The sequence below is a fragment of the Saccopteryx leptura genome, chromosome 3 (genome assembly GCF_036850995.1).
Source record: "Saccopteryx leptura isolate mSacLep1 chromosome 3, mSacLep1_pri_phased_curated, whole genome shotgun sequence".
Taxonomy (NCBI): Eukaryota; Metazoa; Chordata; class Mammalia; order Chiroptera; family Emballonuridae; genus Saccopteryx; species Saccopteryx leptura.
The window spans coordinates 212,595,996-212,613,316 of NC_089505.1; the positions used below are offsets into that span (position 1 = coordinate 212,595,996).

General features: G+C 42.5%; 1 protein-coding gene across 2 annotated transcripts; it reads right to left on the reverse strand.

Annotated features, from left to right (window-relative positions):
* Positions 1-300: 300 nt before the first annotated feature.
* Positions 301-16,531, reverse strand: CTSK (cathepsin K). Of its 2 annotated transcripts, none has more exons than XM_066377439.1 (8): positions 14,853-16,531; positions 12,759-12,882; positions 12,159-12,281; positions 11,919-12,074; positions 9,393-9,611; positions 4,718-4,883; positions 4,348-4,453; positions 301-998 (listed from the first exon to the last, which is right to left on the reverse strand). In XM_066377439.1, exons 1-8 carry the CDS (start codon positions 14,864-14,866, stop codon positions 899-901), a joined length of 1,008 nt encoding a protein of 335 aa, XP_066233536.1. In that variant the 5' UTR covers positions 14,867-16,531; the 3' UTR covers positions 301-898. The 2 variants fall into 2 exon arrangements, with proteins under 2 accessions (XP_066233536.1, XP_066233535.1); XM_066377438.1 differs by having other exon boundaries at positions 12,759-12,970.
* Positions 16,532-17,321: the final 790 nt, after the last annotated feature.

Sequence of the window (17,321 nt, forward strand, 5' to 3'; positions counted from 1 at the left end):
GCTCTAGAACTTTAGAGGGCCATAAGATATTTTTCAAGACTCAGGTTTATGTGTGTGCCATTTAACCCACTAAAATGGAATTAAATAGTGAAATTTTCTTATATCCATTTAATCCCTGAAATTTAGCACAGTTCTTAGTACAGAGTAAGCACTTAATAGAAGTTGGTGGAAGGAATGAACAAATAAGTGAATTAAGATCAGTTGTTTACGTGGTCTCTCCAAACAAACTATGAGCACAGCAAAAAAAACCCAAAAAAACAAACACACCAAAAAAACCCACGAAACTATGAGCACATCAAATATAAGGAATATGTTTTATTCACGTTTTTGTCTCCAACACCTAGCATAGTATCCAACACAAAATGAATGGTTTCTAAGTAGCTATTTAGTCAGCTATACACAAGAGATAAATACTTGGTTTACTTTAAAAATTCAAAGAAGTAAAAAACCCACTATTTTTATGTTAACTTGTACCAAAAATTGTTGAATAGATTTAGGAATTGGAGTGTAAAACATAGATATTACTACCTTGGGATTGACAAGTCAGATCACCTTAGTCCCCTAGAGTGTTCAAAGCTAACTCGACCCAGTGAATGAGAATCTAGCCTACCTGAAGATCTATACCTTCTAACAATTTGTACCCCCAGGACAACACAGTCGTGGCAGGCTGTAGTCACATCTGCAAGCCTGTTTGGGAAATTCTCATGTGGCCACCGTGGAACATAAAGTCCTTGGGTGGAGACTTCACTTGAAGCACAAATGGGGATGCTGAATGACCAATCTCTGTATCACTACATCTGCTTCAAGAAAGTCACACCAGACTCCCTTCCAAAGTACATCACTTCATTGCACCATCATGGAAGGAATGGAAGAGCAGGATGGGGTGTGCTGGCTGAAGTCACATCTTGGGGAAGCTGGCCAGGTTGGCAATGCCACAAGCGTTGTTCTTATTGCGAGCCATGAGGATATAGCCTTTGTTTCCCCATTTTTCTCCCCAGCTGTGGGATCAACCAAGAAAAATACTCAGTACACTCAGTCTTTATCCATTAAAGCACTAAGTATTATGCTAAGAACTAATGGTATACAAAATGAATAAGACAGTTTTTACCTTTAAAGAGTTTAAAGTCAAGAAATGGATAGAGTAATACTACAGATCTCAAAGGTAGGAGAGATTGTTTCTGATCAAGAGGGTCACAAAAGACATAATGTAAGAGATGGCATTTGAGCTGAGCCTAAAAGCTGGCTAGAGCTGGGACCTGTGGAAATGGGATGCCAGTGGAGGAGTGTGAAATAAGTCACAGGGTCAGGGGGGCATGGAACATGTGTTAATTTCTTATAACTGAGCCTGATCAGGAGGTGGCACAGTGGATAGAGTGTCAGACTGGGAAGCGGAGGACCCAGGTTCGAGACCCCGAGGTCGCCAGCTTGAGCACGAACTCATCTGGTTTGAGCAAAGCTCACCAGCTTGGACCCAAGGTCGCTGGCTCGAGCAAGGGGTCACTTGGTCTGCTGAAGGCCTGAGGTCAAGGCACATATGAGAAAGCAGTCAATGAACAACTAAGGTGTTGCAATGAAAAACTGATGATTGATGCTTCTCATCTCTCTCCATTTCTGTCTGTCCCTATCTATCCCTTTCTCTGACTGTCGCTGTAAAAAAAAAAAAAAGATCTTTTAACTGAAAAATAGGGTGCCTGACGGTGTAATGAGATGTATGTCTGGTAAGATAGATAGAGATCAGGCTAAGTTACTTTTACTGCCAGGCTAAAGACTGGACTCTGTGGCCCATCACTGTGGGGGAGACCTAAAAGTTTCTCACTGGGAGAGTCATATGATCTGAATTCTTTTTTTTTTTCTTTTTTACAGGGACAGAGAGAGAGTCAGAGAGGGATAGATAGGGAAAGACAGACAGGAACAGAGAGAGATGAGAAGCATCAATCATCAGTTTTTTGTTGTGACACCTTAGTTGTTCATTAATTGCTTTCTCATATGTGCCTTGACTGTGGGCCTTCAGCAGACTGAGTAACTAACCCCTTACTCAAGCCAGCAACCTTGGGTCTAAGCTGGTGAGCTTTTTTTGCTCAAGCCAGATGAGCCCGCACTCAAGCTGGCGACCTCGGGGTCTCAAACCCGGATCCTTCCGCATCCCAGTCCGACATTATCCACTGCACCACCGCCTGGTCAGTGATCTGAATATTTTTTAAGAGTAACCTTGAAAACATCAGTCTAGAGCAGGGGTCTCAAACTCAACTCAGCATGTGGGCCGCAAAGCAAGATCACAGCCATTCGGCTGGCCGCACTAGGTCTACAAAAGGCAACTGTTACGCAACATTTTTCTCACTGCAGTTGAAAACAAAAAAAAATCAGTACAACAAGCACAATTGTACATGCAGTTTACTCAGTGTCACAAAACGACCAGAAACTGTAGTTCGCATCACAACTGCTGTTAACTAAGCTAATCTCTAGCTAGGATGCTAGAGAAATGAAAAATACAAGTAGGCCCCTAGGCTTACTTAATTTTATCCAAAATATTTTGAACTTCGTGGATTAGTCTGCGGGCTGCACAAAATTGTTCGGCGGGCCGCATGGGGCCCGTGGGCCGCGAGTTTGAGACCCCTGGTCTAGAGCATAAGAAAGAGGCAAGAGAGGATGAAATTTGTGATGTGGGTTTGGAAATAAAACCTCTAGAAGAGAGGAATGAAGCTATGAGAATGGATAAGATTGCTAAGAAAACAAGTGGAGAAAAACAAGACTAGAGAGAAAGAGAGAAAGAATTGGTCTATATACCTTTCTAAATTGTGTTGAGTTTTTTGTCCTTTCTCCCAAACCGCAAATACTGTTAAATTTTACTTAAGACATGTACCCTCTCCCTGTTCCCTTCTCCATGGCTCCCCAGTGATCCTGGTCATGCCTGAGTATGTCCCTTATTCCTCCTAGCTCTCTTGGATGCACCTGATCAAGAAAGGATATAGTAAGTACTTGGGGCTGGGAGTTGTGGAAGGGAGAACACAGGATGGAAGCTTTGGGAAAGGGTACACCTTCCTAGGAAAGTGCTCAGCTGGACTGTGATATAAAAAGTTGCTTCAAGTTTGAAGCAACTCCCAATCTCACATTCTATCTAGGAGCTCTCCAGGAAGCAGCCCAATTTGGTTCCACCACTGCCCTGGCCTGTGAACTCCACAGAGTTTAGGACTCTTGTTCCTTGGAGCGCACCAAGGACAGAAAATATAACTAGTGTTGTTGCCAGGCTGGTGTTGACCAAAGAGGAAGGGAAAAGTATAATTCTTTAAACCTGTCCCCTCTCAAATGCCACAAGGAAGCCAAGATACCCTGTAGTTTTTATTTGTTCCCAATAATAGAGAAGGAAACACTAATTTTGTTGTTATGCATATCTACTTTCTGAAAAGCATTTTTCTTCACATACTTCAAAATCTTTGGCCAGTTCTTCTGTATGTCTATCCTACATGGATCTAGAAGGGCAAAAAGCTGCACAGGGGGTCTTAAACCTTTACATTTTCCCTACTGCTTACAGACAGACCGATGAGGGGAAACTTCATATGAAATTGTTCACAATGGAGGAAAAATACCTGTCATTCCAAAAGGTCCTGCTGATCTTGGTGCTACTTTCTATTCTGTTGCTCTGTCTTTCTTAGGGGACTGTGAAGTCACTGAAGGCAGACAACCTGCTCACTTGTGACTAAGCACTTTACACATGAGCAGCTGCCCAAACACACACTGAGTACTAGTGTCTGGCCATGAAATGTTCGAATAGCCTCTGATTAGGAAGGTAGAGCTGAAAAGTCCAAGACAACTTTCTCTTGATTTGAGAGAAAGGAGTATTAGGAAGCAGGAGTGTTAAGAGGGTGACTGGCCCTGGCCGGTTGGCTCAGCGGTAGAGCGTCGGCCTAGCGTGCGGAGGACCCGGGTTCGATTCCCGGCCAGGGCACACAGGAGAAGCGCCCATTTGCTTCTCCACCCCTCCGCCGCGCTTTCCTCTCTGTCTCTCTCTTCCCCTCCCGCAGCCAAGGCTCCATTGGAGCAAAGATGGCCCGGGCGCTGGGGATGGCTCCTCGGCCTCTGCCCCAGGCGCTAGAGTGGCTCTGGTCGCAATATGGCGACGCCCAGGATGGGCAGAGCATCGCCCCCTGGTGGGCAGAGCGCCGCCCCATGGTGGGCATGCCGGGTGGATCCCGGTTGGGCGCATGCGGGAGTCTGTCTGACTGTCTCTCCCTGTTTCCAGCTTCAGAAAAAATGAAAAAAAAAAAAAATAAAAAAAATATAAAAAAAAAAAAAAAAAAAAAAAAAAAAAAGAGGGTGACTGACTGACACACATAGTGCTCCCATCATTACCTGTTTTTAATTATCCAGTGCTTCTTTCCCTTCTGGATCCCATATCCCACTGCCAGAACTGCGTGGTTCAGGTTATCACTATTACAATTTTCATCATAATACACACCTAGGAAACAATCAAGCAATGTGAAACTTTCTGCAATCCCAGGAGCATCCTGTGGCCTCTCCAACCCTAGACGACCCTCTGTAGAATCCTGTCCCAGATAGCAGGGCTTACATCAGAAATGCTCTAAGCTGTGGCCAGTTAGTTTCTCTCTGGCAGACTCAGTCTGAATATGGAACCTGAATACTGAAAATGCTAAGTGCTCTCTGAGAAGCTGCTACACCCACATAGAAGAGACAGCTATGCTCTACAGAAACAGCTCCTTACCTTTGCTGTAAAACTGAAAGGAGGTCAGGCTGGCATCAATGGCCACAGCGATGGGTCCCACTCGGGCCACTGCCCTCTTCAGGGCTTTCTCGTTCCCCTCAGGGATCTCTTTGTACCCTCTGCACTTAGCTGCCTTGCCTGTTGGGTTGTACATACAACTTTCATCCTGGAAAAAGACAAGGCTGAACTAGGACTAAGACAAAACAATAGGCAATGAATTGATGGGTGAGAAACTCTACCGGTGTTTATAATGATGTGCCATCAGTGAAGTGACGAGCAGTAACCGTCCCTACCCTAGAGAGGGTCTGTTCTATCCTCACCATTATAGACCACTGTAAAAAAAGAGTATGAACCTGAATACCTTGTACTGTACACAAAAATCAGTTTAGGGTGGTTTTGAAACTGTGAAAACAAACACTGTAAAACTTAAAAAGGAGAGAGAGAAAATATTTTTATTACCTCAGTGTAGAGAAAGATTTCTAAAATAAGATTTTGTTAAAAGCACAAATCATCTTCTGGCCCTACAGTGTATGTGAGCCTGGGAGGGCGGCCATTATTGTTAATATTTAGATAATGTATTCCTATAGATATAGCTTTACAGTTTTGAAGGAGTCATCTGTAGAATAATGAATTGCCAAAAAAGAATACACCACCTTGACTTGGGTAGCCATTATATTCTATAATTGTGGCACTTGACATGATATTCTAAGATTACATGATATGCTGTCTTACTGACTTCTTAAGAATCCTTTGTTCCCCGTCGTATGATCCAAGCCTTTGAGGCCTTCTAGTACCAAAACTGGACAGATCTATAAGTACAATAAAATATCTTGGGAATGGATTTAAAAGGATGTCATGCGATGATATTTTAAAGTCGGAATAACCAGCATTATGGCAGGAATGAACTCCTGTACAATCTGGTGGCTGTCTTATGAGATCTCTTCATTTCCATTCATCCACATGTTCATATGAAAAGATAAGTTCTTTCAGTTTTGGACAATAATTGCTTTTAAAAAGTGTAAATTAGATACAGAGAACAGTTGCCCAAGATTCAGAATGTTAAAAATAGAACGTGTCTTACATGGCTAATTCTCATTTTAATTGATTTATGAAACCAAAATCATTCTACATTCCTCTAAAATGCTGAAGAGGTCATTTGAGAGGGGCAGAAGAACAGAAATTAGAAGTCAGATGCTCCTTCTAGTCCAAAATAGGGTTTCAAATACTATGTAATTTTCATTTAAATTACTCAGTCTCTGAGCTAATAGTTCAACTATCAAAAAACTGGTTAATATTAGTACTGAATAAATGATTCAAGCTTTTCAATGATGAGTGGTCAATTATTCTGATAGTATTTAATTTATTTTTCTGTAATATAGTTAAGTTATATAAGCATTTAAATTGGCTTCCTGGATTAATCAAAATGGAAAGATTATAAGCATAAATCTCTTTTTCTTTTGTCTATGCTGCTGGGGTTTAATTTTTTTTATATTAACTGATGACAAAAAGTTGTCAAAAGGTTACTTGACAGTTTAAAAAAGAGTATTTTGCCAAATTAAAGTTATCTCACTAACTGATCAGATGTATTGAGAATTATAAAACTAATCTGTTAAGCAGCTCTTACTATAATGGGCACAGGATGGTAGCAGCCCTGCAATTCAAACATGGACATAGGACCCAGCAGCTCTGAAAACTGTATGTGGATTAAAGAAAATTTTTTCCAAGTACAACCTCTAATTTCTCTGCCTTACATACTTGGCAGCTAAGAACCTACCACATGGAATAATAATGGGGTGGCATTTATAAAGTAAAGTGCTGTTTTAATGTGGCCAATGTCATGAGGATGTGTTGAAATGACTTTACTTTGTAGGCTGCTGAGTATCCAGTAAAATGGATTTGTTTGGTCATTTACACTAGTGAGCATGTTACTGCAGCAAATATCATTTTAGATGACTAAACATGAATAAATAAAACTCATTGCTATTGGATTTTTTTTTTTTTTTTACAGAGACAGGAGAGAGTCAGAGAGAGGGACAGATAGGGACAGACAGAAACGGAGAGAGATGAGAAGCATCAATCATTAGTTTTTCGTTGCAACACCTTAGTTGTTCACTGATTGCTTTCTCATATGTGCCTTGACCGCGGGCCTTCAGCAGACCAAGTAACCCCATGCTGGAGCCAGTGACCTTGGGTCCAAGCTGGTGAGTTTTTGCTCAAACCAGATGAGCCCGCACTCAAGCTGGTGGTGACCTCGGGGTCTCGAACCTGGGTCTTCCGCATCCCAGTCTGATGCTCTATCCACTGCGCCACCGCCTGGTCAGATGCTATTGGATTTTTTTAAAGGAAGAAACTGCAAAGGAAAAAAACCTAATCATTTAACTACACTAAAATGAAGAACTTTATCTGGATGGAACAATATCAAGGGAGTGAAAAGACAAACATGACCCTACAAAACACAAAGTGTTAGTACCCAGATATCTTTTTTAAATCCTTAAAAATCAGTAAGAAAGAGGAAAATAACCTAATTAAAGTGGGCAAAAAAGATATAAAAATCAATTCACTTAAGAAATGCAAATGGCCACATAAACACATTGATGAAGATGTGAGACTTCCAGTCAAGATGGTGGGATAGGTAAACACTGTGCTCGCCTCCTCTCATGACCACATCAAATTATAACTAAATTACGGAACAATTACCCTTGACAACTACCTGAAGACTAGATGGACAGAACTCCTATAACTAAGGGTATAAAAAAGCCACATCAAGATTGAATGTCAACTGTAACTGAAAAATCATTTTTTAAAAAAGATGTGAATCAGCCTGACCAGGCAGTGACTCAGTGGAGATAGTGCATCAGACTGGGATGCGGTGGACCCAGGTTCAAAAACCCCAAGGTCGCCGACTTGAGTGTGGGCTCATATGGTTTGAGCAAGGGGTCACTCACTCTGTTGTACCCACCCCCCCACCCCCAGTCATGGCACATATGAGAAAGCAATCAATGAACTAAGGTGCTGCAATGAAGACTTGATGCTTCTCATCTCTCTCCCTCCCTGTCTGTCCCTATCTGTCCCTCTCTCTGTCTCTGTCACAATCAATCAATAAATAAAAATAAAAAAGATGTGAATCAATGGGATTTCTTATACACTGAATGTGAGAATATAAGTTTTTCCAAGTACTTTGGTAAAACATTTGACATTACCTATCTAGTAAAGTTGAAGATGCACTTAACCTAAGACTTAAGACAATTCTGTTCCAAGCTATTATATTCTAGTAAAGAATTCTTGCACATGTTTGTAGAAGACATGCCTGGCAATGTCTGCAACAGAAACAGATCTAGTAGATAAATGTTGGCTCTGCTACATAACTAGTAGTATGAATAAGAATTTGAGTAAGCTGTTCTACCTTAGTGCCAATTTCCTCACTTACAAAGTGAGGATACATCTACCTCAGGGCTGTTAAGAGGATTAAACAAGAAAACGCACTAAGCACATGGCTTAGCACACAATAGCTACTATTTTCATTACTAAAACTTGCTCTCCCTTCTTCAAAGGCTTCTGTTGGGAAGGCCCTATATACAGTACTATCTCTCCACCCGTGTATATACAGTGTGTCCGTAAAGTCATGGTGTACTTTTGACCAGTCACAGGAAAGCAAAAAAGACGACAGAAATGTGAAATCTGCACCAAATAAAAGGAAAACCCTCGCAGTTTCTGTAGGATGATGTGGCAGCATGTGCGCATGCGCAGATGACATAACACTGTGTATACAGCGTAGCAGCCCATGGCCATGCCAGTCAAGATGTGGACGGTACAGAGGAAAGTTCAGTGTGTTCTGTGGCTCGCTCGCTAAATTAGAATCCGTGACCAAAGTGCAACATGAATATCAGCGCATTTATAACGAAGCGCCACCGCACAGGAATAACATTACTCGGTGGGATAAGCAGTTGAAGGAAACCAGCAGTTTGGTGGAGAAACCCCGTTCTGGTAGGCCATCAGTCAGTGACGAGTCTGTAGAGGCTATATGGGATTGCTATCTAAGGAGCCCTAAAAAATCTGTGCGTGAGCCAACATCGAACTGCACTGAATAGGTATGAAACTGGGAGAGTTTTCCTTTTATTTGGTGCAGATTTCACATTTCTATCATCTTTTGTTGCTTTCCTGTGACGGGTCAAAAGTGCACCATGACTTTACAGACACACTGTAGAAAGCCCTTCAATCTTCCTTTTAGATAAGGTCTCCTTCATACTGCTAAAAGATCTTATAGGTGGAAGTGACTTGACCTCTAAAATTACAATAAATATATAGCAACTTGTTTCTTTTCTCATTTTATACAAGTTAGCATGTTGCTTAAATCTTTCAAAACCTATACTGAGATCATACAAAACAAAGCCAGATGATTCATGAAATTCAATTTGTAATGGGAATAGAGAAGTTGAAGAGGCTTAAAGAGAACTCAGAGATCTTTGGAGATCTTTGGAATAACTCATCTATTATTTTTCTTCAGGGCAGAGAGGCAGATATCATCTATGGTAGCCTAAATTGTGGGAATTTTCTTGGCCTTCTGTGGATAATTACCCCATCCAGAAAACAAGAAAAGGCAAAAGAAAACATTTCTGGAACTGTTTCTAGCACAAAATATCATGCTGGGACAGGAGGAGCCATGACAGAGTCTCACCTGTCCCACGTACGGGTAGGCATCCTCAGAGTCAATGCCCTGGTTCTTCTGCACGTACTGGAAGGCATTGGTCATGTAGCCCCCTCCACAGCCATCATTCTCAGACACACAATCAACCAGGTTCTGAGGACTCAGATTTAAGAGTTTACCAGTTTTCTTCTTGAGTTGGCCCTCCAGGGCACCCACAGAGCTAAAAGCCCAACAGGAACCACATTGACCCTGAGAGGCATAACAGAAAAACTGTCAGTCATGCTGTTCACACTTTTTGTTTCTTCCCTCTCCCTGCCTGATGAGATTCCATAGATTTTATAATTTTCAGCACACATGTCCCCTTTGCTGTGAAGTCTTCCTATTTCTCTTCATTTAACATTTGTTGCGTCGGCCTAGCGTGCGGAGGACCCGGGTTCGATTCCCGGCCAGGGCACACAGGAGAAGCGCCCATTTGCTTCTCCACCCCTCCGCCGCGCTTTCCTCTCTGTCTCTCTCTTCCCCTCCCGCAGCCGAGGCTCCACTGGAGCAAAGATGGCCCGGGCGCTGGGCATGGCTCTGTGGCCTCTGCCTCAGGCGCTGGAGTGGCTCTGGTCACAACATGGCGACGCCCAGGATGGGCAGAGCATCGCCCCCTGGTGGGCAGAGCGTTGCCCCTGGTGGGCGTGCCGGGTGGATCCCGGTCGGGCACATGCGGGAGTCTGTCTGACTGTCTCTCCCTGTTTCCAGCTTCAGAAAAATGAAAAAAAAAAACAAACAAACATTTGTTGCATAGTCCTGTTGTTCTGTTGCTATTAATAACTTTTGTTACTATTGTTCCATTAGCTGTAGGATAGCAGAGCAGAGTACTGGCTTTGCAACCACTTAAATTTGTGACCTAGAATAAGTTATAATAGATAAATGGCTACTCAGCCACCATCTTTCTTGAGAACAATGCAGGCCTGAAGGAGGAAGGACTTGCCTACTCTGTAATCCAGGTCACATCTCCCCTGTAGCTGGACACTGATAAGAGACAATTGTATTAGGGTGCAGACAATTTTGAAGAATGTGATGCCACTCCCAAATACAAACAGAAGAAGTTATCTTTCAGCAACCTTCACCCAAGGCCCTTGGATGAATCCATATAATACCTATCCCATCCCTCCCTCCGGGAGGGATCCTTTGCTGGTCTCAGCTTCCTGCACCCAGGCATTTTTTAAAAAATTCCTATTGTCTTGTGATGGTAGCTGTTTATTTTTTATTTTTTATTTTTTTTATTTTATTTATTCATTTTTTTTTAGAGAGGAGAGGGAGAGACAGAGAGAGAGAGAGAGAGGAGAGACAGAGAGAGAGAAGGGGGGGAGGAGCTGGAAGCATCAACTCCCATATGTGCCTTGACCAGGCAAGCCCAGGGTTTCAAACTGGCAACCTCAGCATTTCCAGGTCGACGCTTTATCCACTGCGCCACCGCAGGTCAGGCGGTAGCTGTTTATTTTCTTAAGATTTTTATTTATTCATTTTAGAGAGGAGAGACAGACAGAGAAGGGAAAGAGAAGGGGGAGGAGCATGAAACATCAACTCCCATATGTGCCTTGACCAGGTAAGCCCAGAGTTTCGAACCAGAGACCTCAGTGTTCCATGATGATGCCTTATCCATTGCGCCACTACAGGTCAGGCCCACCCAGGTGTTTTTAAAATAAACTTTCTTTTTGGAACACACCGGCCTCATGTTTTTGGTTTGGCCCACGGTTTTTGCCTTTCAAGTTACTAAACCTCTCTGTGCCTCAGTTTCTTTGTGAATTATAGATAATAATAAGTGCTAGTTATTAATAGTGTTTGTTAAGATTGATTGTAGATTTTTCTTTCTTTTTCTTTTCACTTTTTAAGATTGAGGATTTCTTGGAGACACAGGTTATATCTTAATCATGTTGAAGCTCTATTGCCTAGCACATACCTGGTAGGTTCTAGGGAAAAAAAAGTTTGTTGAATGAATATTAAATCAATTGTTCACTTGATCAATACAATCAACACTGTTAAGGTTGCTGATATTCTCATGTTGATAAGAATGTAAGGGCCTGACCTGTGGTGGCGCAGTAGATCAAGCACCGACCTGGAATGCTGAGGTAGGCGGTTCAAAAACCCTGGGCTTGCCTGGTCAAGGCACATATGGGAGTTGATGCTTCCTGCTCCTCCCCCCTTCTCTCTCTCTCCCCTCTAAAATGAATAAAAATAATTTAAAAAAAAGAATGTAAGATAATAAAAACTTTTTTGGAAAGGGCCTAGCAATTTTAATTTTAGGATTTATTTTGCATAAGTATTTGTATGTGGGTACAAAAATATATGCACAGGGTGCTTACAGCATTACTATTTGAAAAAAGGGAAACTCAGAAACAACCTAAATATACAAAAACAGGAGATGAGTTAAATGATAGAATGGGGAGAAGTAACCTTAATTAATCATCCTGCTTCCTATTGCCCTCCTATCTGAAGAACAAAGAGCAAAAGGAAGAAAGAGGTCATGCCAGCTTACACACCCAATCGCAGGAGACAGGAAGGTACCTGATTTTTGACAGAAGTAACATATCCCTTCTTTCGATAATCGATGGAGTCTGGAGCTCTGCCTTCCCAGTCTGGGATATAAAGGGTGTCATTACTGCGGGAATGAGATAGGGGCACTCTGAGTCCAGTCATTTTCTGAACCACCTCTTCACTGGTCTGGGACAAAGAAGAAAGAGATCAGACATAAGCAGAGACTAAGGCAAACAGGGAAGGTAGGTCAGGAGCTGAGGCTTAACTCACCATGTCCCCCAAGTGGTTCATGGCCAGTTCATATGTATGGACACCAAGAGAGGCCTCAAGATTGTGGATGGAAATATGCTTCAGGTTTTTTTCCCAAATTAAACGCCGAGATATTTCATCCACCTAAACAAGAGCATAGTCAGTGCTGGCATAGACTGTGTCCTGTGGGCAGTTACATATGTCATCTTGTGGAGGATTTTAGGAGAAATGATAAAACTTACAATAATAAGGGAGTATACAATCTAATTGGGAAATGACTATGGGATTATTAAGAGCATGCAAAAAATATATAAACATATTCAAATAATAGAATGCAAAAATCTGGAGAAATGTACAGAGAAGTTGCTTGGATTAACAGCATTAATCTGAGTTTTCCCAAAAGAAAAATATTAAGACAGCTATAAGGAAAAGTAAGGACAGGATTTGATGGAGGGTGACTTGAGGAGTAGGAATAAAAATTGTATGTAAACAGTTAGGGAAGCAGGTAGGTTTGCATGGTTGGAGTGGTTAAATTATTTGGATAGAAGGGAGTCTGGAAGCTAGGACTGGAGGTCTCAGGTTTCAGCCCTCCCACAAACTCCTTTCCCTGTCCCCAGGCACCTTGCTGTTATACTGCTTCTTGAAGGTCTTCTTCCACAGCTCCCACTGGGTGTCCAGTATCTCCTCAGGGTACAGAGCAAAGATCACCATGGGCAGCAAAAGCAGAACCTTGAGCCCCCACATCCTGGGCAAGGGGATAATTAGGGAGGAGTAAATTCCTGGAGTCATATTCCCAGACAGGTGGTTCTTAACCTACGGAGTCATATAGACTCCTTTGAAAAGCAAAAAAAAAAAAAAAAAAGCCCTGGCCGGTTGGCTCAGCGGTAGAGCGTCGGCCTGGCATGCGGAGGACCCGGGTCCGATTACCGGCCAGGGCACATAGGAGAAGCGCCCATTTGCTTCTCCACCCCCACCCCCTCCTTCCTTTCTGTCTCTCTTCCCCTCCCACAGCCAAGGCTCCACTGAAGCAAAGATGGCCCGGGCGCTGGGGATGGCTCCTTAGCCTCTGCCCCAGGCGCTAGAGTGGCTCTGGGCACAGCACAGCGATGCCCCCGAGGGGCGGAGCATCGCCCCCTGGTGGGCAGAGCATCGCCCCTGGTGGGCGTGCCAGGTGGATCCGGTCAGGCGCATGCGGGAGTCTGTCTCTCCCCGTTTCCAGCTTCAGAAAAATACAAAAAAAAAAAAAAAAAAAAAAAAAATTGTGACCCTTTATATAACCGCTCTTGCCAGAAAAATGCAGGCATACACAATAATTCTAGGGAGTTAATGAACCTGAACTTAAGAACTTCTTCCTCTGGACTATGAGGCAAAACAAACAAACAAACAACCCCCCCCCCAAAAAAAAACAAAACAAAACAAAACTAGGCTTTATGAAGAAGATAGACAAAGAACTGAATGTGAAGTCTGTATGATAAACCAGTGATAGGAAGCCTTTTGGATAGGGTGCAGGTACATCTGTATTTTGACCTAGGGAGATTCAAACACACACACACACACACACACACACACACACACACACACACACACACACACACACACACACACTTGCATTGACAACCTGAAACAGGATAGAAAAGGCATAATCAATCAGCATGGGTTCAGCAGCTGTCTCCTCCACCACCCCCAGCAGATTTGGAAGAGATAGACAAAGTAAGTAAACCACTCACAAAAATTAGGGAATATTTCATGGCTTCATATTCATTTTTGAAATATCCCCTAATTTTTGTGAGCAGTATAGTTAAGTGCAGGGTGGGATGATGGTGGTTGGAGACTATACAAAGGAGAGATTTTCAACTAACTTTTGCGTCCTGATCCTTTTCCAGGCCTAAATTCTGATATTTTCCCAGACCTTGCCAGGAAAGGACAAGGGAAAAGTTAACTACTTCCTGTTCTCTAACTATGAGAGAATATTTTACTGTCTCCTTGGTCTTATGTACTTCTTCCTCCTTTCTCTTCCTGCTCCCTCCTCAAGCAGGAAACTGTCCTAATCTCAACCAGCTGCTGTGGGCAGGACCATTTTCTTTTTCTAACAACAAAAACCTCTGTGACTGCCTCACAGGACAAAAAACCTCAGACCGAAGTCTGTGAAAAGGTTAGACAGAAAATTAATGTTCTACGATCCTTAAATCCACAACTTTTCAGAAGTTTGCTTTACCTTTAACCCTTGCAGCGGCTTAATTACATGTCCTCCATTTTAAGAACAGTTTAGTTGGTAGCAAGTCATACGGCTTGCATGATTTTTGAATTTAAGTCCATTCCTGTGTAATCTGAGCACACTGATGAATACAGCAGGACATTGAATGTGCTGGGTGCTAAGGGCTGTGAGATGTCTAAGTAGGATGTACTGAGCCACCACCTTCCTGCACCGCTCCATCTCCCACTAGAAGTTAATCCTTTGACTCTTTAAAGTGAGGGGTAGGTAAAGGATTCTTATTCATTGTTTCCACTCACAACCATGTATACATACAAATCACAGAAGGAATCCTAAAGATTTCCTGGCAGATTTTATTCAGCTAGGGAATATGCTAAGAAGCGCCTCCTTGTTTTCATATGCAGCCTACAAAGTTTAGTTTAATCCCCAAGTCACTACATTCCGAAAACTGTAGAATTGGCAGGAATGAAATGCTGAAAGATCTAGGAAATTGAAAATGTTACCTGATGGCGGGCATCTGTTCTCTGGGCTCGTTTCCGCAGGGAAGTGTGGATAATGTGGGCAGATGACTAGGAGTGCTGGATTTATTCCATCAGAGTTGCGGAAGTCAGCTCCAGCTTTTGGCTGGAAAATTTGAATAGGGGAGGGAAGTGGGCATAGAAAGGCTGAAGAGAGGAATTAGGGAGGAGGGAAGGAGGCAGCGAATTTGCAGTTTCTGTATGCATGTGGAGTATGTGAGCCAGAGTGGAAAGTTGCTTTTTATATTTTTGAGAGATGGGAAGGGAGAGATAAGCATCAACTCATAGTTGTGGCACTATAGTTGTTTTTCATTAACTGCTTCTCATACGGCAGTGGGGGGGGGCGGGGGTAGGTGAGCCATGACCCCTTGCTCAAGCCAGAGACCTTTGGGCTCAAGCAAGCAACCATGGAATCACATTGATGATACCATGCTCAAGCCGGTGACCCCACACTCAAGCTGGCAAGCCTGTTCTCAAGCCCCCCAACCTTGGGGTTTAGAACCTGGGACCTCAGCATCCCAGGTCCACACTCTATCCATTGTGCCACCACCAGTCAGGCAGTTGCTTTTATATACATTGTCTTTGAGGGCAAACAAAAATAGACCTCAATACACAATACTCAGGTTAGGGCTTACCTTCTCTTTCGTGGATAGAAGGACAAGTCCTGGTCTCTTCTATTATTATTATTTATAATATTGGGAGTATTATATGTTTTCCTGTTACTTAGCGCTCCAACTTTTAAACTTGTTTTTGAATTTGTCTGACACATCAGAGATAAGGGAATCAACACTAGAGGCTAGAAGAGTATATAAAGAAAGCCACAGGCTTCAAAATTATTTGTTTTATAAGCTTGTTTGCTAACTGTTGTCATTTCTTCCATACAGCGGAATAGCTCTCCCAGCCTAACATAGTTTTGCTGAGGAAGGATATGCCCAGAAAGTCCAGATGAAACTGTTCTAAAAGTAACCTAAAACAGTATTCTTGGTAGTTTATGACAGCACATTAACCAATGCCATAGCACTGACAAACTCACATGAGACTTCTTGGTTGCTGAAACTCTGACGGTAGCATGCCTGATGCACAGTATGTCTCAGTTACTAAAATCCCCAACCCAGGTCCAGTCACATGAGCTTCTCCACACACTTCTCCCACTACCCAGGCATGTGATAGATCATGAGTCTAGTTCAGTCCTTACACCACACTCCCAAACTCCACATTCTTCTAGAAACAGATGTGGGGGGAGAGGAAAAGAGGTTTCTTGGAACAAAAAGGATAAAACAGCCCTAGATTCAGTTTCTGGCTGGCTTATGTAGAGACTCTCAAAAACACAGGTTTATGCCTATATGTTTTAAGACTTGCTAATGAACCTAGAGGGAAACCAGGCCCAGACCTGAATAGTTTAAATGTCCCCATCCCTCACTCCCTTTCTCTCAGAAGAGGGGGATGTAGTGGGGAAAGGAATCCAGATGTGTCCAACTGGTCTTAAGTCCCAATTCTCCCCTGCTCCCAAGGACATGGGCAATCCCCCAACCCCATCCCACCGTCAGATGTCCCTGCTGATTTCACTCAGAATGAGTCAGGATCAGGAGGACAACAAGGAATGCTCAGTGACCAAAGCACTATGATTTCTCGTTTCTGAAATTATAGACACATTATGCTTTATGTTTGTATACTTGGAGCTAAGTCTATAGATTCAACTAGTACGGGTGTTTGTTGTTCCTGAGCTACAAAGGAATAATAAAGCCGCAATCAAGATGACACAACACAAAGTTTACAAAAGGAAAAATACTTTGTTTTAAAATACTTGCTACATGTCATTATTTTTGCCACTGTAAGACTCAGCAGATGCCAGCAGTACAGAAATAGCCAACAAGAAAAAAACAATTAAAAATAAAACCCTGAAGGAAAAGCAGAAAAAAAACCCCAGAGCATCTTCTCCCTTCCCTCCTCTCCCCTCCCCCCTCCCCAAAAGCCCTATAACTATACAATATTATAGTCCTGATCACATTTAAAACAGGCGATTATTAAAAAACAAGGATTTCACTGGAAACTCAACTTTTTGGTTTCTTAAATTGTGATAAATATATATGTGTGTCTGTGTATATATATGTATATGTGTGTGTGTGTGCGTGCATACACACACTCACACACACACACACACACTGTATGTGTGCACATAGAATAAAAAAATAAACTGTCTCCTTTTCCACTCCACTACCTGGCACCAGACTGGAGACAAGAGGGAGGGAAACCCCATAATGACATTCTCTCAGCCTCTCCACGGCATCTGTGTTCCTCAGTCCCCTATGGCTACATTTAAAATTTCGTCTTATTAATTCAGTCTTGCACTTAAGAGACTGGCCTGAGCCAATTAAAAAAAAAAAAGGGCTGCTACACATGACTGTTACCTGAGGAAGGCAGAGAGTGATAGTAGTAACCTATCCCCACATTTAT

Excerpts from the sequence above, each read along its gene's own strand:
- CTSK (XM_066377438.1), bottom strand. The coding sequence starts at position 12,926 with ATGACTCCAGGAATTTACTCCTCCCTAATTATCCCCTTGCCCAGGATG. Across the intron at positions 12,282-12,758 it reads AGAAGCAGTATAACAGCAAG|GTGGATGAAATATCTCGGCG; the intron begins GTGCCTGGGGAC and ends GCTCTTGTTTAG. Across the intron at positions 999-4,347 it reads CACTGGATAATTAAAAACAG|CTGGGGAGAAAAATGGGGAA; the intron begins GTAATGATGGGA and ends TTGATCCCACAG.